General features: G+C 36.6%; 2 protein-coding genes and 1 long non-coding RNA gene across 7 annotated transcripts in view; 1 reads left to right on the forward strand and 2 right to left on the reverse strand.

Annotated features, from left to right (window-relative positions):
• LOC111609530 overlaps window positions 1–7,521 on the reverse strand; it is a 29,722-nt gene extending 22,201 nt beyond the window's left edge. The window contains exon 1 of the long non-coding RNA XR_002753169.1: window positions 6,606–7,521. This is a non-coding gene — a long non-coding RNA (uncharacterized LOC111609530). The remainder of the gene's footprint in view (window positions 1–6,605) is intronic.
• LOC102224577 (sulfate anion transporter 1-like) lies at window positions 2,404–16,150 on the forward strand. 2 transcript variants are annotated; one of them, XM_023338584.1, is made up of 8 exons: window positions 2,404–2,527; window positions 10,015–10,498; window positions 10,600–10,806; window positions 11,333–11,579; window positions 11,669–11,900; window positions 12,495–12,678; window positions 13,401–13,688; window positions 13,986–16,150. In XM_023338584.1, the coding sequence occupies exons 2-8, from the start codon at window positions 10,085–10,087 to the stop codon at window positions 14,559–14,561; spliced, it is 2,148 nt and encodes a 715-aa protein (XP_023194352.1). In that variant the 5' UTR covers window positions 2,404–2,527; window positions 10,015–10,084; the 3' UTR covers window positions 14,562–16,150. The 2 variants fall into 2 exon arrangements, with proteins under 2 accessions (XP_023194352.1, XP_014326062.1); XM_014470576.2 differs by lacking the exon at window positions 2,404–2,527 and adding an exon at window positions 7,639–7,778.
• Window positions 16,151–19,611: 3,461 nt separating this feature from the next.
• LOC102217859 (progestin and adipoQ receptor family member 3-like) lies at window positions 19,612–26,284 on the reverse strand. 4 transcript variants are annotated; one of them, XM_023338753.1, is made up of 8 exons: window positions 26,115–26,284; window positions 25,594–25,839; window positions 25,042–25,204; window positions 24,872–24,895; window positions 23,802–23,957; window positions 23,496–23,693; window positions 23,328–23,418; window positions 19,612–22,277 (listed from the first exon to the last, which is right to left on the reverse strand). In XM_023338753.1, exons 2-8 carry the CDS (start codon window positions 25,788–25,790, stop codon window positions 22,135–22,137), a joined length of 972 nt encoding a protein of 323 aa, XP_023194521.1. In that variant the 5' UTR covers window positions 25,791–25,839; window positions 26,115–26,284; the 3' UTR covers window positions 19,612–22,134. The 4 variants fall into 4 exon arrangements, with proteins under 4 accessions (XP_023194521.1, XP_005803997.1, XP_023194523.1 ...); XM_023338754.1 differs by having other exon boundaries at window positions 22,184–22,277; window positions 23,328–23,381; XM_005803940.2 differs by lacking the exon at window positions 24,872–24,895.
• Between the last annotated feature and the right edge of the window lie 495 nt (window positions 26,285–26,779).

The raw sequence follows: 26,779 nt of genomic DNA on the forward strand, positions 1-26,779 counted from the left end.
AAGTATGATTTACAGTGATCTAAATTGGTATAGATGACGAATACAAGGAGTAAAAAGTAAAATGACTTTCACCAGCCGACAAAATCAGAGTTTAAGTTCAGCATTGTGATGATTCATTTATCAAACATATAAATAATTAAATTTCTTTATTTTATAAACTAGATATTTTGCACTAGGTTGTGTTCAAAATTAGATGTAGCATGTGTAGGAGCCTTGTGTTAAATAATGCTGATAAGTTCCTTAAAACCAGGAATCCAGTTAAAGGAATAGGAAACCTGCTTGTGACAAAAATCTGAGAGTAAATTATTAAGCTTGTGGCTTTGTCAGCACATTAGTTACTATGTGTACCTTCAAGAGAAATGTTTTTTTTTGTAATGGATAACACATGTCTTGATTCCCACAGTGTCTCCGAACTCCGCACACTCAGCACTACTTCAGAGAAGACTCGTCTGGAGCACTTGTACTTTTGCAGAATACAAGTGCACTCTGTATATTACTAAAGTGATATAAGTGAATTATAAACAGCAGATAAGCCCTTGCTACATGTCAAACTAAGCTTTAACAAAATTACTATCCTGCTAGAAATCAACCTAATCTAAACCTGCATATTAAAGATCAACAGTGGTATGAATTCTAAGAAAGAATAAATGCTTTTAAAGTTCCAGATGATAAAGTCTAATATTCTTTAGTCAGGATGGACTACATAGTACGCAATACAGTACTCCAGAGTTCTTTGCTTTCTGGATTTTCTGTGTCCACTTGCACCAACTTTTCTGATTTTACAGTCATAAAAGTTGATTGTTAGCTGGTATTTCTTCCATTTCAGATTCACTAGGGGGCGACAGGCCTTCTACTCAGGTACTCACTAAGGAGTAGTTTTGCGTTGCTCTTGTTATGGGTGGAAGATAATAAATCGCTCGTTGTTGAGGAAAAGTTGCATGGCCATGCTAGGAGATTTATGGTAAGTTGCCGTGTATATCGTAGAGCTGATCTGGAGATTATGGGTTTCGCACAGGTTTTTTTTTTTTTTTTTTTGCAATTTAATGTAATAGATTGATTAAATTAGATTTTCTTTACAGCTGGAAGTGTGCATACAACAGGTACATCTTCACAGAAGAGTTGCTTTTGAAGTGGCTCAATTTCAAAATTACTCATTCTGGCTGGACATACTATCTTTATCAACTGTAATGATTCAGTAGTATTTAAATGCGCAGTCTAAGTCTCTATTGAAAGCCAAGACTTTAACTAGACCATTCCAATATCATCTTGTTGTTATTGCAATTCAGAGGTGGAGCCACTAGTATATCTTGAATCATAATCCTGCTGCACAACCCAACTGCACTTGGTCTTAAATCCAAATCCTGAAGAAAGGCAGCCAGATCCATTACACCACTTCCAAACTTGCTGTAATATTCTTTTTCTGAAATGGTGCATTAGTTTGTGGCCAGCTGCAATAGGATGAATAATATCTCAAAGGTTTTTTGGCAAATGAGAAATGGGTATTTATGTTTTCTTCCAAACAGCTGGATGCAATAGATGCATTTTGCTCTTTCTTAGATATAGCTATTATTTATTTATAATGACCGTAACTGAGGCAAGTGAGGTCTGAAATGCTTTAGATACTGTATTGTTCTGGGTTCTTTTAAGAATGTGTAGATGAGTTGTTGACGGGTTCTGGGGAGAATTTTGGTCGGCCTGCATCTTCATGAAAGGTTGTGGATGATGACTCCACAGTGTGATTTCACAAGCCTTTTAATAAAAAAGCATGGTAATTAATTTGTTTCTCATATGTTCTTGAATTTCTTTTCATGGCCTGAGGTGTTGCTTTTTAAAGCTTTTTAACCTACTTCCTGTTGTTAGTCAGGTGTGTCTGGCAGAAGTGAAACTGTCCCACAAATGTGGTAAGTCATTATTTAACAAGGGCTGTCATTACTTTTTGTCAAAGTGCCAGGTTAGTTTTATTACTTTAAGAAATAAAATCAGCAATTGAAAATGTTGGTTTGTATTTCCACAGATTGCCTTCGTCTGAGGTATTATTGTTATTTTGTTGATGATGTGAAGATTAATATGTGACTAAAAAGGGGAAAACTGAAAACATTTGCAAAGTTACTATTTTTTCCAGGGTAAAGCAGATTTTTGTTGCTGCCACTGTTATGAACTCATGTGGTATCAAACTCTTAGAGACAGACTGCGTGTCATTTGCACAGCATAAATACACTAGGACTTGCTGGAATTTAGTCACCATGGCAACCCTCATCCACAGGCACTTGCCCCTCCTCCTTCCCCTTTGCATCCCCTGTCCTCTCTGCCCCCCTCCGATCCACATACAGAAACGAGACAACGACTGCTGCTCCCGTCATGCTTTGCAGTAGGAAACAGGAAGAAGCAAGTAGACACACTGCCAGCAGCCAGGAGAGTGGGGAGCAGCATAGGCTCAAACTCCAGACTGATGGTGGATGAGGAGGCACCACGCGTGGAGGCATGGCTGATGTCGCCTCCGGGACGCACTCAAGCTGCTGCTTCTTTGGTGAGTTCAACCCTCCTTTGAGCTGTTTTTCAACACAAGTCATGTAATCGCATGTAGAAAGGGCAGCAGACCTGCAGACAGATGGATGCTGCCGGTGGATTTAAAGCTACAGTGCGGTAATCCTCTCAGATGGAAAAGGATGAGGGGGTTTTGGGGTCTCTTGCCGAGAGACTGACAAAAAGGTGATAAGGAAGGCAGGCAGAAACACTTCACATCTTTAGATTCTTATTCCTTTTTTTACTTTTCTTTTTCGAGCAGGAAATAACACAGTTACTTAGTATTTTAAGTTTCAACAATACGTTAAAATTATGATGCACTCTCACCAATGACTGAGTACATTAGAGGAAATAAGCAGCCACATCTTCCACCCTGACAATGATGGCATTGAGTGCAACACTCAGATAAACCCACATGCAGATCCACACACAGACCCTTACTGTCTCACATCCAGTCCATTTCAGCTGGATTTATTCCTCCTCACTCACTCTCTGACATGATTTGTTCTATGCATTCAGTGATTAGACTCTGGAGGTCAAACATGCCAAATAAAATAAAAAGAAAAATGATTTTAAAAAATAAATACATTTCAATATGTCAGTATTTCCCCCCAGGATAAAAAGGGCATTTGGCAACAGCACACATCTAAGAATAAATACTTATGTCACTTATTAACTGCAAATCCAAATGAAAGCAATCATTATTACATCAAATAAATGTGAAATTAAGTAAAATAATAAACTGAAATATAATTTTGCTATTCCTTTAATTTTAATTGTCTGTTGTTATCAAAAAAAATTAACCTTAATTTCGGATTGTTCACCCTGATCAGCAAATATTAAAGGGTGTTAAGTGGATTATGGACAAAATTTTACTTGGACATAATTTAGAGGTTGTGTGCAATTTCTTTTCTTTTTCTATGCATACATTTATTAATGACTAACTTTATTTATTAAATTAGGAATATTAAAATATGTAGAATTTCTAAGCTAAAGTGTGACAATAACAAAAGGAGTATTGACTAAATTTAATGCAATAAACAAAACACATGACTCACATTCATAACTCAGACTGATCCAAAGGCAATAACACAACCTCGTACCTTCAATGTGGTTTTAATTATGTGTCTGAATATTTGTTTTACTTGCAAACATAAATTAAACGTGTTGAATTCTGCAAAACACATGGGACTGGGTTAATGGTTCACCTGCCGGCAGGATGACGACCGTAAACGTAAAACGAGATCTACAATGAAATGGTTTTGAATGAAGTAAATCTGTTTTTGTCTTTTGTCAAAATCTGGGGAAAAAAATTCAAAGAAAATTTACAGACGCCCTAAAGACATGTTGAACTATTTTGAGAAGAATGGACAAAGATTTCGGTGTCTAGATTTGCAAAGCAAATACAGACACAAAAGATCTGCAGCTGTTACAGCTAAAAATGTTTTTTTTTTTGTTTTTTTTTTGTACAACAAAACACATTAAGTGATTTTGTTGTAACATTACAAATCAATAAAGAAAGGTTCCAGGGGGATGTAAACAAATTTGAATATTTGAATTAAAAGGTGTTTTTGTCCTAGTTTTGTGATGAAGGTTGAGCAGTTTTGTGCCGAGGGCAGATTGGGTTAAACCAACTCTAATTGAACAGGATATTGTGTAGTCCTTCAAAGTGATGGCAGGAGATTTCATTTGTGCTATATTACCTTTGTCAAGAAAATTGTTGAGCCTGTCAGAGACTTCAGCTAGATTAATGTTCTAAATGTAACAAAATGAGATAAAGCAAGGCTGATTAGATTTAGATGGTGGTAGGTTGACATTAAATGAAAACTAATCTAGTGCAATTAAAAATGAGTTAAAGCAGAGCAGGATGCCAAGTCCACGATACTTCCTGTATGATCTGCAGGAAAGTCAACATATTTCTCTGCTTTCCGATATTCAGTAACAAAAAGTGTGTCATACTTAGAACGTTAGACCAGACTAACACTGTTATGTTATGATCCGTAAATCATTTTCAAATCAAGTTAAAATAACAAAAAATACGTTTTTTTTTTTTACTTTAAACAAGCTTTGGGGAAAATAAAAAAAATTATAATATAATATATAATTACAGAATAAAATTTATAAGTAAGACTGAATACATTTTTTTTTAAAATTATTTTACTGATATATTGAAGTATATGAAGATTCATTCTTTTGCAGGATAAAGTACTCAGAAAAAAACTACTACATTTATAAACTAAAAATCTGTAAAAATGCAGACAATTCAGAGTAAATTTATTGTGTAAAGTCAAATATGAAGCAACTTATTTTTCATGGCAAACTGCTGAATCAAATCACCTTTTTAACATAGCTGTCTTGCCATAATAACTTACTTGTGAGCAAAGAGAATATAAATTTCTCAAATGCATAGAAGGCATAAAGTCAAACTGACTACAGATAGTCTCTACAATTCCAACAACATTTACATTTTCTGGTAAACCCTTAAAGGCAATTACATTTTTATTGCATTAGCATATCCTCGCACAAAAAAACATATAAAAAATATTTCTAAAACTTTTTATTTGAATACATGTGTTGCCCTGCAGAAAAAAAATATACTGCATTATACAAATATAGTGATTTTTTTTTAAAACAAGAAACCACACCTAAATCTCCCTTTATTATTCTATTTAGGTACATTTCTTTCAATTTAAAGTTTCTACTTCACTTTCAATAAATAAAACTTTAAATAAGTAATTTGTTTGTTTAGATACAGTGGGAAAGACAACAGAACATGCCATTCAAATAAGGAAGACTTGTGTTTGCTCATTCTGTCAGAAAATTCCCAGAAAACTGTTCTGTACACACTCAGTTCTGTATCACCAACAAATGTAAATGTCTGTAGTTTAGGATTTTAAGTAAGGTTCGGTCAATGAAAGCATGAAATGGAAAAACACCTCATATACCTACTGGATCATCAGTGATTCTGCTATTTGGGAACATTATTAGAAAACATAGCATAATACCAGTATATTTTAAGTACAAAACTAATGGAATTCACCACAAAACTGGGCACATTTCTACATGGTAATAACTTCAAGCATATGGAGAAATTCACCAAACACAAAATCAACCTTCTCCCAAAGTTTTCTCCATATTGAAATCCTGTGGGGTGAGTTGCAGAGAAGAGAGCATGACAGACCCAGAACATCTATAAACCTTATGAAAAGATTAAGTATAACATAGAAAAATAAGTCATTTTGAGGAAAAACGCTTGCATAAAGGATGCATTTGCAGCAGAATAGTTAATAATTGTGCTACACATAATTTTAGGTCAATGTTAAATTTTTTTTAAGTGGCATTTTCTGTTTGGCTCCTCATGTCCTTCCTCCTAATTTGAAATCTCAGCAGCAGAGGATTACTTCACTGACCTTCTCAAGTGACCAAAACATTTCTGCTACCAAAACCCAAAGAACCTTATCGCGTTTGATTTCATGTATGTGACTAAACTTGCCACCAGGTGGAAATGACATTACATGACATGGCATTTTTTAAAGCTCTGAAACGGCATCATCTAATTTAGGTGGTATGACAGCGTAACAGCAAAAACATCAGATTTCAGATGGCTCAGGCATTCAGAACTCGCTCTGATTCCCTTCACTTCAGTCTGTTAATGGTTCAACCTGCTGTGGTAATACTCAGCTCTGTGCAAACACCCCCTTCACAAGCACCGCTGCTGCACTCAGTTTTCAGCATGTTTTTAAGACAACATAGTAAAATCGCATTAAGATAGATTTAGGTTTATCCATCACTTCGACCCAATCATTTTGGAAGTTGTCGTTCAATGAATTCTTGAGTCAAATATTTTATAAATGACCGACCCAATTGAAATCAGATCTTTACACGTACTGCATAAAAGACACAATCTTATTCTTCTCGCTCTAAATCAGACTAAACTTTTCCTGTTTTAGGTCAGTTGGGCTTATCTAAAATATTTCTACTTATTAAATACCAGAGTGATGAGCAAAAGTTCACACACAGCTTCTCACTTCTGCCCCGGGGGTTTGTAACTGATTTGGAGGAATGCACATATGATTCGTTACCTTTTCTACTTGACGTCCTTTCCTCGTACTGCCATCTACTTTGTGAAGTTCACCAGTCCATCCTGCAGCAGAAAGATCAACATTGTTTTTCTAGAGTTTTGCAACACTCTTTAGGCCCAACTCTTTAATTTTAATTTCATCAGACTGCAAGACACGTCTCCAAAATTATTACTGAAAACAGGCGAGGAAGGTTTAGTTTCATCTCATATTGGACTTTAATGGGAATAAGAGTTGTGTGTGTTTCTGTCCTGCTGAGTATAAACATCTGGTTTCAACTTTAAATAAATATCAGATATGGTTTAAAATTCTGCAACTGCTTTCTGCAATTTTTGGTTTGCAACAACTGATGTAGGCAATGTCTGACTTTATATTTATGTCTCTTAAGTTATCCTTTGATGTATTGGGTTTGCAAGCCAATCAAATTAGTGTGAATCTTGCAGCTTTGAGTAACAAGAAACATTTTCCAATTTAAGACAAAAAAAGTGAAGAAATTATTCAAAGTTATTATTAAGGATCAGGTGATAAAAATGTTCCCGCAATTTCTTTTTCCTAATCAGAAGCAGAAATTACACATCCCAATGACTAGAATAAACTATTACATGTTTATTTTGTGTTACGCAAACACTCCTTTTCTCATATTTGCTTTATTTGGTTAAAATAAAAACATTACACACCTTTTCCATTTACATAAATCAAAGCACCACCTCTCCACTGGTTAGTTTTATCTTTTGTTTGCCATGTAATCGACTCTGTCCACAGGATGTATTTAAACAGTGTGACATGTTGACACATAAGGTTGTTCACCGTTTTATTTTCTTTCTGCAATCACTATTGCCGACCCAAACATCCCACAGGAAAGATAAACACCACTATCCAGTAAAAAATGGACTATATTTAACCTCTTCTCTAAAGCCACACACAACATGAGGTCACACCCACTCCATGGGATCAAGCCAATAGGAAGCAGGGCGAGGGTGAGCAAAGGGCTCGTTCTTATCTTGATATAAATTCTGAAAGAGATCGTACCCTCATCTGCTGAGTCTGAATGCTCGGATGACGAAGCAGAAGTCACGCAGGGAGCAAAACAAAGAGAGAAACAGGTTTAAAAAGGAGCTGCCAACTCAGATTAAGACAGCAAAACTTCTGGTCGTCCATAAAGCAGTGACTCTACAAGTAAGTACATCATTACTGATGAGATTGTTCACATAAATTAATGCCTGTAAGTGTTTTTATTGCCTGCTTAATGTTTTTTTTAATTATACTGTTTCAAGATTGTATGGTTGAATAAGTAGCATTAAAAACTTCAAATGATTTTTAAAAATATTAATGCAGTAATGAATGGGGTTTTTTTCACTTCATCTTCTTGGCTTTATAGTCTGAGAAACTCAAAACTTTAGAAAAGAAGTTTGTCTTTCAAGTATATTTCATTTTAGATTAAGGTCACCGTGATTTAAAAGAAAGGAATTCAAAGAAGGAATTGTTACTTCGACGCTGCTGTTGAAATAATATGTTACACCTTCAGCATAATTCAGCAGTTTTGTATTTGGCAAAGCGTTGCCGCTTGTTTATCTCATAATCTCAAATTGTGGTGATAAACTGTATCCTTGAGCATAAAGATCAATAAAATGACACCCTAAAACGCTCAATTCCCCGACTCGTACCTTTAATAAACGCGGCTTAATTGCACCTTTAGTAATCTTCCTTTTAAAGAGTGTCAATGCTGTCGTCAAGGTCAGTATCAAAACCAGATTACAGCTACTAACCTGCAGCCAAATGTTTCTGTTACTGTGATGCAGACAGGCCACACATGGCTTCATTTAAAGGAAATTATTTATTTTTTTCAAATATAATTAACCACGTGTTCTTATAAAATGTTTTAATTTCAACTTTGTAGACTTTACACCTGATTAAATGAATTGTGTCCGTCCCTTAATAAAAAAAGACAGGATTGGCCCTTTGATTTATTCTCTAAGCAGGAGCAGGGTGCTATTATGTCAGGTGATAAAAGAAGGAGAGCGGTGATTAGAAAAGGCTGGCAGAAAAACCTTTAATCAGCCGCTTTCACTGTTGTTCTGAGCTGACACTTTGGTTCATTTTATTTGTCTGGTCCCCAAAGACCCTTGGTGGGACTCCAGCAGGGATCAACTGTTAATAAAAACTTTTTCTCAAGCTGTCAGTGAGAGCGAACTACCTCACAACAGTAATCCAGTTTGTTTTAAAAAAAAAAAAAAGAAAAGGGTCATTATTCGTCTTCTGTCATCTAAAAACGTCAGGTGAGATTTATAGGACCCATCTCAACAGAGGTTGATCTTTGTAGCCGCTTCTTTAAAGTGAACATTGCAACGCAAACTGAGCTCTCCATTAATTCAAGGTTAAAACGTTTCTAAAGATGATGATTTTAACCTAAAAAACAAGAGGATACAAATTCAATTCCTGATTAAAATACTTTGTAAAAAGAGTTTGGTTTTTCTTTTATCTTAAAGTAAACAAGAAACCCAGTCATCCTGGTTTCACGTCATATCTGTTCCTGAGAGCCGGCGCTGCCTCCGGAAGTCTAAATCACAACACATAGCAGTGTTGTGATGGCCCAGGCAGATTACATGTCAATTAGAGAGCTTTATGGTTTCTGACACATGATTTCTGCTGCTACTCAACAGACAGTAGCCTCGTTAGAAAAGCCTTCAAATAATCACAAGTTTTATTTATGAGTGTCCTGCATGTGCAGATCACTTGACCAACGAGTCTTTTGACAAAGACTATCATTTCAGGATTGTAAAAGTCAAGAAAGCGTTCATCGTTAAATAACTCTCTGCAAAATAACCCCGAATCTTCGGATTTCTGAGACAAGCATCAAAATAAAGAAATATTTCTCACAGTTTTTCTTTCGCTTTTGATAATTGTTGTTTTTTTCTCCGTAGCTGTACGACTCTCACAACAGTAATCAGAATTTCAGCCCTCTGATTGGTATTAATAAACAAGACTTAAATTAATTTTTTAAATCAGAATTCATAGACAGCAGCTGGAAATAACACCCTAATAGTGTTTATTACCTTAAATATGAACTTGTTTTCTTTGCATTATTTGAGGTCTGAAAGCACTGCATCTTTTTTGTGATTATGACCATTTCTCATTTTCTGCAAATAAATACTACATTTTTGCTTGCAATTTTGAAGACATGTCAGTAGTCTAATGTTCATTTTATTCAAACATTTACTCAAACAAATACCTATAAAAAGCTAAATCAGAGAAACTGATCTTAAGTCGTCTCTTAATTTTTTCAGGAGCTGACTATGTTTTGCAGAATACAAATATTTCCAAACTTTTGCGACATACCTTAAAGATATTGTACACAGATGAATGGTGTAAGAATCTATCATTCTTAGATCAGAATCCTGTGTTTCTGATCTAGGAACGCAGCTGACAGCGTCTGGACCTTCTCCTTCCTCTCCTTGTGCTGCCTCCTCTTCTTCAACGAGAACATGGAGGAGGTTTCTCCAGACACGGAAACCCCGTTGGCCCCCCAACCACCCCGGCTCTTGGAGCGGCGGGTTCGCCAGCAACAGCCGGCAGTCGCCGTTCTCAAATCAAAGCTGAAAAATGGCTTGACCTGCTCTGGACCAAAGGTCCGGTCCACTCTGATGGGGTTTTTCCCCGTGGTGCGCTGGCTACCAAAATACAAGCTTAAAGAGTACATCTGGGGCGATGTGATGTCTGGGGTCATTATTGGGATCATTCTGATTCCACAGGCTATCGCATACTGCCTGTTAGCAGGAGTGCCACCCATTTATGGTCTGTACACCTCATTTTACGCTAATATCATCTACTTTCTCATGGGGACATCCAGACATGTGTCTGTTGGGATCTTCAGCCTCATGAGTCTCATGGTGGGACAGGTAAAGCACTGTTTCAGAGAAATGTATTTGTTCCTGAAGAGTTACAACCATTGTCACTTTTATCACGTTTTGAATATTGGCTGTTGATACTGTCTCTGTAGGTGGTGGTTAGGGAGGTTTTCCGGGCTGGTTTTGATCTCAATGAGGACTCCACACCATCTCCTCATGAACTATTTAATGACACGCTGGACTTGAACTTCACTCGTAAACCCGAGCTCACCGTGGAGCTGATGGGTATGCAGTTGGGGAAAGATTCCTACGCCATCACCGTCGCAGCTGCTATTACATTTCTGGCTGGTGTCTATCAGGTAAAGGAAGGCGGGTGATTTTAAATAGTCTTATACCAAAGCCATAGTTATCTACACCCATTCAAAATGAAAATGTATTATAAGATCCTGTTTTCTTTTGCAAAGCAAAAAAATCAACTTTTAACTGGATTAAATTATGCTATAATAACTATTATTATAAGTTCAGTCATAGATTTCTGAAAAAATTGGGGAAAAAAACTGAATTATACCAATAACAGGGAAAGGTGGCAGTTTTAAGACAAAGTAGAGGCAGTGATATAACAACATATCTGCAAGAATTTTGTTAGCAAAACCTTAATTTGGTTCTTGAATGTAAGGTTTCGACACTTTATTCTTTAATAGTTCCTGAGACTGTTTTAGCAGTGGAATCAATAACCTTGAATAGGTAAATACACAAAAGTCATACATAAATTGTATGCTGCTTCAACTTTGTTTTTAAGCACATATTTTGTAAATGTTTTATTTGTAAGCCTCAAGGATGAAAGATTGCTCAGAATGTCTGCTGTTTTTGTCTCCCCTCTATCAGATTTTGATGGCGGTGTTTCGGCTGGGCTTCGTCTCCATCTACCTCTCGGCCCCCATGCTCGACGGGTTTGCCACGGGAGCTTCTGTCACCATCCTAACTGTGCAGGCGAAATACCTGTTGGGTCTAAAGATTCCTCGTCATCAGGGCTACGGGACAGTAGTCGTTACCTGGTTTAACATCTTCGCCAACATTCACAAGACCAACCTGTGTGATCTCATCACAAGTGCCATCTGCATCACAATTTTAGGTCATTCATCTGTTCTTGCATCTCAAAATCTCAGTGTTCTTGTTGAACTTTACTCTCACATGGTATAATACTAAATATTTTTATTACAGTTGCTGGAAAAGAGATCCAGGACCGCTACAAGGACCGCCTAAAGATCCCCTTACCTACAGAGCTGGTTGTCGTAGCAGGAGCTACGCTTGCTAGCCACTTTGGGGAGTTCAATACCCGATACCACTCCAGTGTTTCCGGTCACATTCCCACAGGATTTACTCCACCTCAGGTCCCCGCATTCAGTATTATGCCACAAGTGGCACTGGATGCCATTCCTTTGGCAGTCATTAGGTAATTTGTAACCAAACTACAAGCATGTTTGACATTAAAACGTCTCTTGTCTTGTCATTACAGACCCAATCTAGCGGTTTTATGAATTTCCAAATAAAGCAAATGTTCAACTCAATGATTTAAGTAAATTTTTCTGAAATACACAAATCCAGAATTATATTCAAAATTGCAAATCTTCTTATTTTAATATTATAGTGACAAACTTAGATTAAATGTTTAAACCACCAATAATAAGGTGTTGAGAGAATGTGGTCACATTAGCTCAAATATTTGTGCTGGTTTCTCATTCAAAAACTAAAATTGAGCAAAAAGGTTTTGCCGGAGTGTCATTAAGTGGCCAGGAATATCTAAAATACAGTGAATGCCAGGTGCATTCTGCCAATACATTTCTCCAAAGAGTCAGTGAAGTCCATTTGGGTTCTGGGTTTGCCTGATTTCACCAACCCCACTCTTAGCCGCCAACTTATTGACTTTTTTTCTTTCAACTCTAGGATAACTTGCTGAAATACTTTTTCACAATTACTGAGCAGTTTTACTCAAATGCCTGAGAGGGAAAATAATCTTACCCTTTATGTTTGATGGGATTTCTTGCAGTTTTGCCTTCACCGTTTCACTGTCTGAGATGTTTGCAAAAAAACATGGATATTCAGTTCGTCCCAACCAGGAGATGGTGGCCATTGGACTGTGTAATGTCGTTCCCTCCTTCTTTCACTGTTTCACCACAAGCGCTGCGCTGGCAAAAACAATGGTGAAGGATTCAACTGGATGCCAGACTCAGGTGAGTTTCAGGCCATGAAAAAAAATACAAACCTAGCGTGAATTTTGATCAAGACCGAGAAGCTAAGTCTTCTAAGCCAATAAAACCACAATCTGGATGCTGTCAAATCAATCAAATGGCTTGGATCCAAATTTAGAATCAAGAACATCAAATATTTAATTGAAAGTAGATATTTCCATACATCCAGTAAAAATAAAAATTTTCCCCTGCTGCTTGGCACTAAATCACTCTAAATGTTTTGAGTTTTAGCCTATTTTGAATTTCTAAATTTTTTTTTGTATTTGCTAAATGTCAGATTGAGAGATATGTTTTTTTCTCCTAAAATTCAGAAGTGTTTTTGAATGATGAAAATTGCTCCTGAATCAGTAACACTATCTCTGACAACATATTTAGACCACAATTTAAGGAAAAATATTGGTAAAAAGGTTAAGTGTATCTATGTAGTCTATTGGACTGCTCTTTCCTTATGATTACATTGTCCATTGTGAAGAGCTACTGCTTTGACCCTTGTTTAATGTTTTATTATCTGCTTGATGTTTTGAGATGTAATGTCAATATTTCCACATATTGTTCTTTCCTCATGATGCAATTAATTTCATGAAATTCTCCAGTTCCTCGGACAGCAAAACATTACCAACAACATCTTTCCAGCCCCTTACTTTCTACTTGCGATGGCGTTCTCAGGCTTAGAATCTGACGCTGCTATATTTTGATTTTTTCAGGTATCGAGTCTGATCAGTGCCCTTGTCGTCCTTCTTGTCCTCCTCTTCTTCGCTCCATACTTTCAAGCACTTCAGAAATGTGTCCTTGCTTGCATCATCATTGTGAGCCTTCGGGGAGCACTGAGGAAGTTCAGGGATGTACCGGCTAAGTGGCGAGCCAGTCGAATGGACACCATTGTTTGGCTGGTTGCCATGTCAGCCACAGCTCTGATCAGCGTGGAGCTAGGGTTGCTTGTTGGCATTGTCTTTTCAATGAGCTGCATCATCTATAAAACTCAGAACCCAAAGGTTAGTAAGTTGATAGATATCCTAGAACATTGGTCGTGTTCTCCAGTTTTTAAGGGCCGGTGTCCAGGAACTTTTAGATGTTCCTGTTTCAATGCACCTGAATCAAATGATTGGGTCAATAGCATGACTGTATGCCAAGAAGGTAGTTCAGATTATTTGATTCAGATGTGTAGGACAAGGAATGCTTCTTAAAGTTGTTGGACATTGACTAGAGTTTGAAAACCATGTACTAAACATTAAAGATGACACGTTTACAAAATGATACCATAACTGCCACGATCTAATGTTTGTTTTCAGGTCTCCCTCCTTGGCCGGGTCAACGACATTGATCTGTATGAGGATGTGGAGGAGTACAAGAATCTAATAGCCCCAAGTCGGGTTAAGATCTTCCGTTTCCAGGCTCCTCTGTACTTTGCCAATAAGAACTCTTTCCTCAAATCCCTCTACAAAGCTGTCGGAGTCGAACCTTTCTTGGAGCTCACAAAGAGGAAAAAGGCAGAGAAGAAGGAAAAAGACAAGTCCAAAAAGCAAGCCAAGACAAATGGGGAGACAACCAACTTTGATGTCTTTGTGGGGCTTGTCCAAAAAGAATTAGAGTTCCACACTATAGTTTTAGACTGCTCAGCCATCCCTTTCATTGACTCAACAGGCATGGCCACTTTCAAAACGTTGGTTAAGGAATATGAAGAGATCGGTGTAAGTGTGCTTCTTGCATGCTGCAACACCTCAGTCATCGATGTTCTCCAGAAGGAAGAATTCTTTGGGAAGAATAACAAAGACATAAGTAGCCTGTTGTTTTATACAGTTCATGCTGCTGTTCTTCATGCAAACAGAGCAGCAGAAGAAAAGAAGGCTGAGGACTCTGTGGTGTAGATTGACAGGAGGAAATGGTTATTTTCCTTTCGTCTACATGCTTAAAAGTGATTGTAATAAGGGTGCATTGGATAGCGCTGAAAGAAGAACAGAGAAACTTTGTTCATAAAACAAAAAGGTACAAAGAGTAGACTTAGCAGAATGAAGAATGTGTGCATATAATTGTATCCCCTGGAGTAATAATGAATGATGCTTTTTTGGGGATAAATTTGAAGGTCCAAAGAACTGGTTTGTAAAAAGCCAGCAAATATATATAATGATGAACAAACTGTGTTTGAGAAATTCCCCTCAATATTAAATTTCTATTTTTCTAAAATGTGACTGAAAGTTGGAAGGGAAAGTGATTAAAATAATTTCACTAGTAGCAGTTAAATCTGTCAGTGTGTTTTGGTTCACCAGGTTTCGACTTTTGCTCTCTTTTTCTGCATTGTTACAGATTTTAATCTATTACCTACACAACGGACTGAGTCACTGGTGGAATATTATGTCGCTTTCTCCCATGGAGTCTCTCCTTCCTTCCTTCCTTTCTGCACAAGGGAAAGGAACTCAACTAAAGGCCAAGCCAAACACACCCATGGCTTTATACCCAAGAGAGTGCCTGTGCATTATTTTTAAATGTTAAGTGTAGATGTGTTCAACGTTTTTATGAAGTCTGACTAGACGTGTTTTGGAATTGCTTTAGGAATCTTATCAAAGCATTAAAAGAGGTATTAAAACAGATATAGCACTCTTGAGTTTCTGAAGGAAAGCTTGTTTAACCTAACTTGATCCTTGTTGGAAATATGTTCAGGTAGGAGTGAGTGGCTTTCGTTATTGATTTATGAGTTTTCCATCAACACTTGTGGAAAAATAAAAGCAATTTAGAGAGAACATACAAAGTCCATATAGTCTTTACTCCACACCTCCAGAGTCCAGACTTGTAAATTTAGCCACCATTTCCTTACGTGCCAACTGTCGCTTTTGCTATAAATCATTTCTTAAAGGCTGGTTAAACTCTTCCTGACTAGCGGAAGAGAACAAGGACTTTGCTCGTCCTGAGAACCTTGCATTTAGAAAACGGGTCAGTAGAACACACTTGTGCACATACCCTGTTCTGAACAGTCAGCAGGAACTATAAAAAAAGGTTTGAGTATTAGATCGTTTGGTGCTTTTAAAATGTTTTGAATTTTTACTAAAGAATCCAGTGGCAGCAGGTGATGTCTCCAGAGTATTTTGTAAAATCTTTTTAAACGTTTTGTTTTTTTAATCAAAAACTTTGTGACTAGTGAATAAGCTCAACCTGCTGTGTTTTATTTTTGTGTTAAACTACTGTTTTTCATTGTCTCTTGTCCTGTTGAGATCAAGACTGACAGCACGTCTAACTGTACAATGTGAAAAACCTTACAATAATATGTAGACATGATCGTAAATATGTACTGCATTACTATTTATATAAATTAATAAGTAAACTCTTACACACACTAATTTAATTTGTGTTTAGAGGTCTCTGTGTGTAATTGTAACATCCTTTTGTTAGCATAGCCATTCAGGATTCAGGAAAATTTTGTAATATTCAGTACTTGGAATAAAATGAGTCCTTAGTAAAGCAAGTGTATGAGTCTGGGCTCTTTTATTAAAGGGGGTTCCTCAGTATTTTGCAATTTGGATAAAATATGGGGGCAACAGGTATTTCCATCGTCAGTTAGAGTATATCTGATATATATTTATTTGTGTAGTTTACCCACTGCTCACTGAATGATATCCCTTTTTCAAAACACTCTCTCTGAACCCAAGAAATGCTTGAGAGTGAAAAAGCTAGTCGATCCTAAAATACTTTGTCCGGTCCATTTGGCACCAACAGCCACGCTCTCTTCAAAGTCACTTAAATCCGCTGTGGGACGATCAGTTTAACAGCAATAAGCCATGTTTAGATGCCTAAATGCTTGAACTGCTGCAGTCTTATTTTAGTATTACAAAAATAAACAAATTAAAACTCAAAATAATAAGTAGGAAGGAAAATACCACACATCCACAATCTTTCCGATAATGCATTTAAAAACAGTCAGCTGTACATAAGTAACCATTAGGTGCCGAGTTAACAACATAATCATCATACTTTCAAACACTGAAGTCATGTCTGGTGAAAATAATTCCTCCTAACCACCATCTTTTCTGACTTCAAATGAAAGGATAGGAGAAACTTTAGAAAATGTGATCCTCCAAACAGAAACCACAAACCTGTTTACAGTTTACTGACTCCAAGTATGCAGGTACTATCCAAGAGGTTCATCTTTTACTTATTAATGGTAAACAAGCTGAGAAGAAGCTCGCTGTCCACCCTTGCGGTCAATGATTGATATGCCTACGTGCAAATGTATAGCCGGTGTAATTAAAGCAACACACAGATGTAGTGAGCCTAACATTTTTACCAAGACGAGAAAGGATTGGTTATGATTAACAAAATGGCACCACGCTGAATTACAAACACGCTAATGTTTCTAGCCAAGGTTGTGTCAAACAACAACAAGATTCAGGCATAACTCTGGTAGAAACAGTGGAGGTTCTTTAATAAATCTGGTTTTAGGAATGGTCAGCACATTTTTGTTTATCGTTTATCAATTTCAAAATTATTCAGTGTGTGTTTTGGATCAATGTCCTGATGGAACATTCAACTATATTGTGTTTCAACCATCTAACGTAAATGTCCTCATCCTGTGTCATCCCCCAGGCTGAAGCCTGTAATGAAATGGAAACAACAGAAACACCAGTGTTGCTGTTTTACACTGCCATTCACTGAGAGGGTGGTGACGGCTTCAAGTCTGACTGAAGTATGTAACTCCCCACATAGACAAATCAAACACCTTCTGCAGAAACTCAGACCAAGTTTGGGCTATTTGCCAAGATTACGAGAACTATATCTGCAAAACTCAAAACCAGGCTTTTGAAATGAAGGACACTGTACAAACTGTCAAGCATAGTGTTGGTCATGTCATAATGTGGACTAAAAGAACAATTTAAAGGAACCCTGCTATTTCCTAAAAGAAAAGTGGTCAAATACCCAGCCAGTATTGCTCAATGACAGCATAAAAATATTGTCACAGTGAAACCTGCTAAATAAAATTTAATCACACACTTAAACCTTTTTGAGAATGTCTAGATTACACAAAATCTTCAAATAAATTCAAATGTCCACTTAATTCTTCTTTTAAAATTCATTGAAGTTGTAGAGTCATTCCACCCCGGAAATAGAAACATGTGATAAGAGGTTAAATCAGCCATGTCATGCAGGAGCGAATGTGTTTAACATGCATGAAGGGAGCTGGTAGTCAGCTGATAAAATAAAGACATATGTAATTCACAATTTTACCTCCCGCCTAAGGCTAAGAAACATGGGAAAATTAAGTTTTTGTCATCAAGTAGTAACCCTTGGACAACCAATTGTGCTTATAAACAAAGAGGGAAAACTTTATTCCTATTGAATCAAGTTAGGAACAGTATAAATAATATCATGCTTCCAACCCTTCCACTAAGACTGAGCCCAACCACCAGAAAAAGGAAGCTCATTTCAGTCACTTGTATCTGGCATCTCGTTTTTCTCTTTTCATGATCCATATCTCCAGGCCATAGATGAGGCTGGAATGTAGATGAACTGGTAAACTGAGACCTGAAGTTTATAACTCAGCTCCTACCTTACAGTGACAGAGCACATTACTACAGACAAAACCCTAATCTGTCTAGCAATCGTCTGTTTTATGCTTCCATCACTGACGCATAAAACACTGAGATACTAGAACAACTTCGATTGCATGAGAGACTGAGAAGTCCACCGTTTTTCAGTTGAGTACCAAGAGTTCAAACTTGGAAGAGGTTACTGTCTTTCTGGCTGAAAAACATTGTTTTTGATGTTATGGCTCTAGATGCAAAGGGAAATGCATCATCTGCAAAAAGCACATGAGACTTCTAGGCTTTCCAATCTGGACATCCTCGTCACCATGACTATGATTTAAGATCCTGTCTATATCTCAAACAGCATCTCTGACGTTAGGGAATCCAAGTCACCAAGCAAGCCGGATTATGGGCCATTATATGCAGACATGTTCCTGCTTTAGTTATTTATTAAAACTTTAAGTAAAACAAACCAGTAAAAAAAAGAAAACTGCCAAAATGTGAAGTCGCCGTGCAAAAAACAGTTAATCCTTATTGGTTGCAACAAAATTAGAGATCAAGTGGGAGAATGTCTCTAAAACTAAAGCTCTAGCATTTTCTGGACCATATACAGTATAACTAAATTTAAGGCCAATGCAGGAAATATCAGCAATAATGCACAACTCTTAAAACACTGCTTCCGTATTTTAACAAAGCTTTTGTTGATTAGTACTTACAGACTAAAGATTCGAGTTCTGTCGTTCATCTCAGAATGTATTTTTACATCGTTTTGAGACAATTCAATCTTTTAAATATGTGAAGAACATTTTCTGGGATCAAACTGTGTGTATGTGAGAACTTTCATGTTTTATATTGTCAGTGTTTTCAGAGTCCAGTAGATGTGAATGATTAGTGGACCTGAGGGAAAATTTATGTTTTTCCACAGTGAAATTTTAACATTTTTCCCACCTGTTTTTAACATCCATATATTTTGCAAATATATTAAACACATTACTGGAGTTGGCACTACTAAAAGCTAAAAGACTATTTTATAGCTTGTTTGGTATCAGAAAGCTTTGAGAAACTTTTCATCCTCCTAAGATATACCCTCAGTTCTTCGTAGTTTAGTCTCTTTTATGGAGTTATCTTTACAAAGATTTACTCTGCAATTTCTAAAGGAAACACCTAAATTTTTCTAAGTACCTCGTAACTTGAAGTAACTCTTTATAATGTGAATCTTTAGGTAAACAACTCCAAATATGTTGTTTACTCAAAGATAAGGCAAAACCTAAAACCTGAAATCACCCGTTTCAGTTCTGCCCTCTGCTGTTCAACAATGGAGCCACAGTCTTGTTGAAACCAACAATAAGGTGGAAGATTTATTTTATTTTATTTTTAGACAAAAGAACAGTTCTGAGACCCATACTTTAGTTCTTTAACACTTTATTTGCTCAAATGTTCAAAAAAATATCTTTTCACAGATGAAGTGAAACAAATGTTCATCTCATCTCATTGGTCAGTGCTTTTTTCATCATAATACCACAAGGAAAACATAAACACCCAAGAGAACATTCAAGAAAAAAATTGCATTGTATGGGGAGACAGTTGTTTATTTTGGTATCTGTCCATGAATTCAGTTCTGCAGTCGGCAGCAGTAAGAGCTTTTTATGGTGCATTCATTTTCATGTTTTTTAAATTAAAGAAACATTTTGCTCTAGTTTGTGAGAAACAGTAAAAACACAGCACAGTTACTCAAAGATAAGGCAAATGAAACACAAACAGGGCTAAAATGTGCAAAAATAAAATCATTTAATGCTTGTTCTAATAACAGATCTCCTTTTATGCAAGAACAAAAAAATAATGAACATAAGTAGTTTCCATTTTCTACTGGCCTCATTCAAGCAACAATAAGGAAACAAACAAGTTTTATAAAGGGGAAACTAAAGGATTTTAGAGGCTGTAAAGTAAATTCAATTATCTTTAAGAGGTCCATATTATCACAATTTATACCAATCAGCCTATAATTGCTACTTGCAAAACCAAAGAGGCTTTTATTTGTCTTCTGGGCTCCATTTACCTTGCAGATGAACACATAAATAAGCTGCTGGACACACAAAACATGTCCTACCACACCTGATCTTTTTGATTTTGTCCGTATTTTGATTAAGATGTGTTTGTATTTTTGTTTAACTCAGCACAGACAGATCACAATGAAAACCCCGAGATTTAAATCAACAAAACTTCCATCAGCTTTTCAAGCAGAGTAAAGATTTCAGTGCGGTTCTCCATTGGTATATTTCTGTGTTAATCTTAAATACTATAATGATTGGTCGTTTACATTCATAATCTGTTATTTCAGTAATCTTGATAAAACTTTAACCAATTCTAAAAAATATTCTTCAGTTTGCAACTTAAACACAAAAGGATGAACAGCTAAGGTTCGTGCATATACATAATTGAACTGGACTTAAAGTGCAAACATGCAATTAAAATGATCTTTTTGAAGTTATCCAAGTTACAGTTGTTATTAAAGATCAATATTGTACATTCCTCCATGCAAGCACAATCCAGAGGATATTACATCAACATATACTGTACTTGGCAGTAGAGGAAAATAAAAAAATAGACTCTTATCATCATGCCCTGCTCATATTTAAGCGATTACCTTAGAGTGATTGTTGTGTTCATTAGGTTACAGCTGAATTGTGAAAAGAAAAACAAAAAAACTAAGCAAAATTACAGCATCAGTCTGGTTTGATTATCAGTGATCATTCTGCTCTGTGGTTGACTCTGTTGCTCATGATTTATCCTAAGGAGGTAGGACTAAGTATAAAAACAAGAACAGCAACTAAAACAATTCTTTCAGATCTAATGCCGTCACACATAATTTGTTTTTCCACAGGGAATATATGAGACACACAAAAAAGAAAAACACATTTTTGTCACATTTTTGATTTGATTTTTTTGATTTTAAGAGGACATGTACAGCCATATTTCACTAATAAAATTCATTTCCGCTCTCACTAGGAGAAGACATTTGTGTTTACAAGTTTCTCACATGTGAATAGGTGTAAACATTAATGCCTGGAATGAAACAGACACTCTCATGTGTTGTTAATGTTATCGCCACCTACTGGCACTCTATGGGTGTTTCAGCAATTTGGTTAAAAATTTTTAATCCGTGTGAATTGAGACTTATTTATATAGACTTATATATAAGACTCACTTACTTTTAGAAATGGAAGCAAAATAGTAGAACAGTCAGGAACGACGTCTTTATTTTTTAACATCTTCGCCAGAAAAAAGTCTCATTTGGAATATGCAATGAGTTGTGTGAAATGTCTCAGTCTTTGTTATCCAAATCACACAACTGCTATAAAACTAGCTCCAGTTGATTCAGAGCAGAACTGCAGATAAATTAGACATAAAATAAGGTTTAGAGGTAAAATGTTGCTGTGCATGTGAATGCCAAAGATAGAGATAAAACTTTCTGTTCAGATGTTAAACCAATATTTCTATTTTTCTCCCAAAGTTCTTATAAAAACACAAGTAGATAAAAGTAAAAAACAAATGCAGGCAAAAGAAGGCAGATTTCATGCAGGCAGTAAGATTGGATTCAAATAACCCCCTCTTTAAATACTTCTACACAAAAAACAGACAAAACCTAATTAATTGTAAATTATGATGTCACTTAAAAACATCAAAGTTGAGTTTGTTTCTACAAAATTAATATTTCAGCTTCATGCATTGATCTAATAGTCAATTTTCTGTTCACTGTTGTGAAAACAAGGCAACGCCACAGTCACAAAACTCTAAGAGCTTTTAATATTGGTCAATGTCTATCAGTCAGCATCAACATCATAGGCGCCTCGCACTTACAGCAAGAAAAGGTGAAGGCAACAACTGAAGGTTGTTTTAAAGTAATGTGACGTTTTGAGGAAAGGTTCACTTATCTGCCGCCGGTCCGGCTGAGACAGGGCCGGCTGTGTCTGAAGTCCATGATGTGTACGGCCGTCTGGTGCCACCAGTAAAACATCACCACCACCAGTACATGCCACAGCTGGTGGCTGGCGCCGATGTAGTTCACCTGACCTGGAGGGGAAGAAAAAAAGAAATGAAGTTTATAATCAAAAGAGAGGTTTTGTCCAGCTAAATAAAACTTGCAACTGCAAATGTTACATGATCTTCTGAAAAAAAAAAAAAAAAACTGCTTATAATTTTTGATAAATGTTTACAAAAACGTTTTTCTCATGTCTAAAGAACCATCACTTTATTTCTGTTTTTAGATTTTGGAAGAAAAATAAAAGACAATATTTTTGCAATAAAGTGAAGGGGTACATTTTCTTCTATGGGATGTGGAAATTTGTGGAAAATTATATATTTTTTATTATTTTATTTCCTCTAAAGTTTATTTGTATATAATTATGTCTGTACACAGTAATATTGAAATCAACATTTTTGCTTCGGCACGCAATTATGCCCTATAAAGTTGATTCTGAAAACAGTTTCCAACCAAATGTCAAAAATGGAAAAAAATAATAGATGTAAAATATATTACTGACTCTTTTAGTCAATCTTTTGTGGAAATTTGCAATTATTCCTTCAAAAAATTGTTAAAAATCCTTAAGGCTGTATTTGTTCTTATATCTATATTTAAAAACATAGGTTGGTTCTTTATTGCTTTTTGTAAAAGTTATTAACAGCTACTGTGAACGTTTCAAAGAGTCGCAGGTTGCAGACCAACTAAAATGCTTTAAGATCAAATAATGTTTCTTGCTTCTTAGACATAAATTAATGGCATAAAGTCTGGTCTGTGTTGGAACTTAAATATAAGTTGGTATTTTCCACAGAAACACTAGGACTTTATTCAGTTCGTATTGCACCAATTTACGGTGAGAGTCATCTCCAGAAACTCAGCAGGTTGCTTTAATAGATCACAGCCATGGATGATGTTATTGGGAAGATTTGTTAAAATCAAACAGAATCCTGGGTTCGCTTTTTAAGTGGAATTTAGATACTAAGTCTCAGTTAGTCATACTTGGGAAATTCCAGTGCAGGTAGTTTCATGACTGAATGGTTTTTTCATCAGATCTTGGGAATCACAGCACAAAGAGACAAATGAAAGACAAAATAAAATCTCACCAGGGAAATATCGCTCTGGAATTTTGGTGGCGTAGAACAGGAATGCAGATCCAGCTATCAGGTACATTACAATCACACGAGGCAGAAACAGCTACAAAGTAAATGGATTGCAGATTTTATTTTTGGTTTTCTTCTTGATTTCTTACGACACTGATTTTCCTTCCGCACCTGCACAATCTCAGAAGCGAACCCTTCACTCAGCCAGATCCAGTGGCAGGCAGGAATCACACCGACGCCCGCCACGCAGCAGAAGATTGTCGTCCTGATAATTTTCCAGTCGTTGCTGAGGTAACGAGGGTGAACCTGAGCGCAGAAGATGGCCAGGATCAAGGAGAGCACCGTCAGCAGGTAGACCTGTCGCCAAAACTGGAGGGGGGAAATTAGGCATAGTCAAAGTCTTCAGTAGGCGGATATCTTTAAAGAGAAATAATCCTTGGATGGGTGGAGAAGCAGATGCTAAACGTCTTCACTCACAGCATTACAGTAGAAAGCATAGAAGATCCCAGGAACATAGCAGCCCAGGATCCCGATGGAAATGCCGGCGTAGTCCAGCGCCAGCCAGCGGCGGCACGTCTTTTCCAAACGGTGGCATGAGAACAGATGGTATCCCACTGAACACAGCATGCAGACCTGGAGGGAAAACAGTTCAACTTTTATTTATTTAAAGACCAATAAATGAGATACAAAGCTATTTCCAGCAACTAGATTACTGTTGGTATCGCAATCACACGTTTCTGCATCTACAACACGTAAATTTATCATTTCAAGACATCCACAAAACACACAGAGGAGTAACTATGCAAAATGTAACATGTAAATAAAACCAGTCGAAGTCACTGGGTTAAGTCAAAGGTTTTTGATTTAATTACTGGTTTCTACACAAACTGACAAAAACACACAGCTAATATTTATTTATGCCAACTTCACTAAGATGAACTACTATTCACCTACACACACCTGTTAAATGATACTGCCACCACTGTGTTTAACCGTGGTAGGGTGATCTCTTGGTGATGCAGCGTTGGTTTTGCCCCAGATGAATAAAACACATTTTTCAACAGGTTTTGGGATATTTTAGCTGCAATATGAATCGTTTTTTTTCGCATTTCTTTTTAAAAAAAATGTTTTTTGTTCTGTTGCTTTCGCAAATATTCTCAGGAAGGTCACTTGCACTATAGAGGCCTCATGTTGCTACATAAAGTACATAAAAATGTAATTGGTAAAGTTGTTTGTTTTTATTGTTTATTCTGAGAGTCTCATGCTGCCAAATCCAGACATACAAAGAACAAAGGAGATATTTGCAACATGCAGAACACACCCACTGCTCTCTGAAATGATTTCAAAAGATGTTTCAACCAGGTATTAATTTGAGGATGTGCACAATTATGCAACTAGGTTACTGCTTTTTTATACGTTTTTATTTCAGTTGAACTGCACATGTCACATTAGAGATGAGAAAGTTCCTAAATGACCTAATTTAGTTGACTTTTAACAGGGTTGTGTACACGTTTTCAATCTACTGTGACTCCACTGTCAATACACACCTGAGAGGGTGCAGCTGACTGAACCTGCAGCAGGAAAAGTAACCCTACATGAATCAGTTTGTTAAAAAAAACAATGAATCAGCTCACCAATGATGGACAAACAAAGAAAATTCTCTGAAAAAAAAAAAAAAAAAAAATCAACTGTAGCAGCAGACTACAGCAGCTGTTACCTGGAAGCAGAAGAGCCCTATAGCGTAGATGACGTAGTCTTCTCTGTTTGCTCCAGCGGCTGGTAGTACTGAGGAGAGGTCATTGACCCCAAGAGAAAAAAAAAGGAGAAAACCCAGAAGGTGGCTCCAGATATTCACAGTCTCATTGGATAGAATAAATATACTGTAGGGAAACGAAAGCAGGAAACCGTAAGCAACATGTAGAATATCTCAAAAGGTTACTTCACATGTTATGTTTGTTAAATAACATGTGCGGCTGTTTCATTTCCTCCACATTTGAATAAACAAGGAAATATATATATATTAGCATTTGAGTCAATTAAGAAAACATTTCAAATTGTTTGAAATATATCTACTCATTGAAATATATCTACTCATTGCCACTTTTAAGTGGCAATGAGTAGATATATGTCACGTAGAGTTGTGCAAATGATGAATAATGGTTTATTTTGTCCAATTTCACCTGTTTCAACGACTGCTGAGCTCTGGAAAAACGTATTTCAGTTGAGTTCTTTGTGATATAAATTCGTGTGTAGAGTCTATACGGCTCACCTCTTCAGACAGAGTTTGGAGGTCAGGTGTGCCCTGTAGCCGTCTGTGATGTAGGGGTTTTCTTTGAGGAAGAGGGGGATTTGTTCGTAGGTGTACAACCGAATCCTGTGCGGCAGCAGCACCGGCCAGTGCTGGTAGCTGCCCAGCTCTATGTAGTGGGCAGTTTTCAGCAGCTTCTTCGGCATCTTCAGCAGCATCTTGTTCTGGGCTCCACGGACACGGCGAAGGAAGCTGGAGACGTTAAGGCTGCGGGGTAAATTAACAGGGAAACACAATGATCAAAAATGTAGCGACGTGTAAACAAATGGGGAAAAACTAAGCAATAATTCCAACAAAAAATATTTAAGGATGGATTTAAATGTTACGGCTCCAAGTTCTGAAACCAGCGAAGCAAGAATGTTCAGTTTTTTTTTTTGTTTTTTTTCTGCTAAACTGGTTTGTTGATGTTGCCCAGCAGGCTAAACCTAAGATGCTAATGCTAACAGGTTGATAAACTTGTATAAAAATAACCGGAAGCTCACCATTATCAGTCCGACTGTCTTCGAACAGGTATGTCAGCCATATCCGGGCGGCTGTTAGTTTTACGCGGCGGTAAAACAGAATCACATTTTGGTAAATGTACACATTTTAATAAGCTAACATGTAGTATGAGTGTAGGACCTTTTAGCAGCATCAGACCTGTTTGTTTGGACTGGAAATATGGAAGCTGTGCGTTACTGCCACATACTGGTGAGAAAACAACATTGCCTCTGGAGCCATTTATTACACGTCAAAACTAGAAAAATGCATTATATTACTGTAAGTTACATTTACATTGAATGGAATTTTTCTATTTGGCACTTGCCATAATTTACACAATAATAATAATATTTATAGTAATAATAAGATACAGTATCTGCAGACAGTATGTAATTTGGTCTAAATCTGATCACATAATTGGACTGTACTGGAATCACTTGAATTAACCTGAATTTATTTTGTACCACTAGATTCCAGTGGTACAAAAAGTTGGACCTGTCTTCCCAGTAAAGTATCTTGAGATAATGTTGTGAGTTATGTGAATAAATAATTACATGTACTAATATCCATTCACACATGGACCCACAAATCCAATTATATGTTAAAAACAAGATCATTGGAGCAACCTTTTCCTGGAAGCCTTGTAACAATAAGTAGTAGGTCAGTA

The sequence above is a fragment of the Xiphophorus maculatus genome, chromosome 8 (genome assembly GCF_002775205.1).
Source record: "Xiphophorus maculatus strain JP 163 A chromosome 8, X_maculatus-5.0-male, whole genome shotgun sequence".
NCBI classification, from domain to species: Eukaryota; Metazoa; Chordata; class Actinopteri; order Cyprinodontiformes; family Poeciliidae; genus Xiphophorus; species Xiphophorus maculatus.

Coding starts and splice junctions, on each gene's coding strand:
- LOC102224577 (XM_023338584.1), top strand. CDS start 10,085: ATGGAGGAGGTTTCTCCAGACACGGAAACCCCGTTGGCCCCCCAACCA. Junction 10,807..11,332: donor TTCTGGCTGGTGTCTATCAG/GTAAAGGAAGGC, acceptor CCCCTCTATCAG/ATTTTGATGGCGGTGTTTCG. Junction 11,580..11,668: donor CATCTGCATCACAATTTTAG/GTCATTCATCTG, acceptor TTTTTATTACAG/TTGCTGGAAAAGAGATCCAG.
- LOC102217859 (XM_023338753.1), bottom strand. CDS start 25,790: ATGCTGCTGAAGATGCCGAAGAAGCTGCTGAAAACTGCCCACTACATA. Junction 23,958..24,871: donor AGTCAGCTGCACCCTCTCAG/GTGTGTATTGAC, acceptor TTTTCCCTCCAG/GTCTGCATGCTGTGTTCAGT. Junction 23,419..23,495: donor TCGCTTCTGAGATTGTGCAG/GTGCGGAAGGAA, acceptor TTTACTTTGTAG/CTGTTTCTGCCTCGTGTGAT.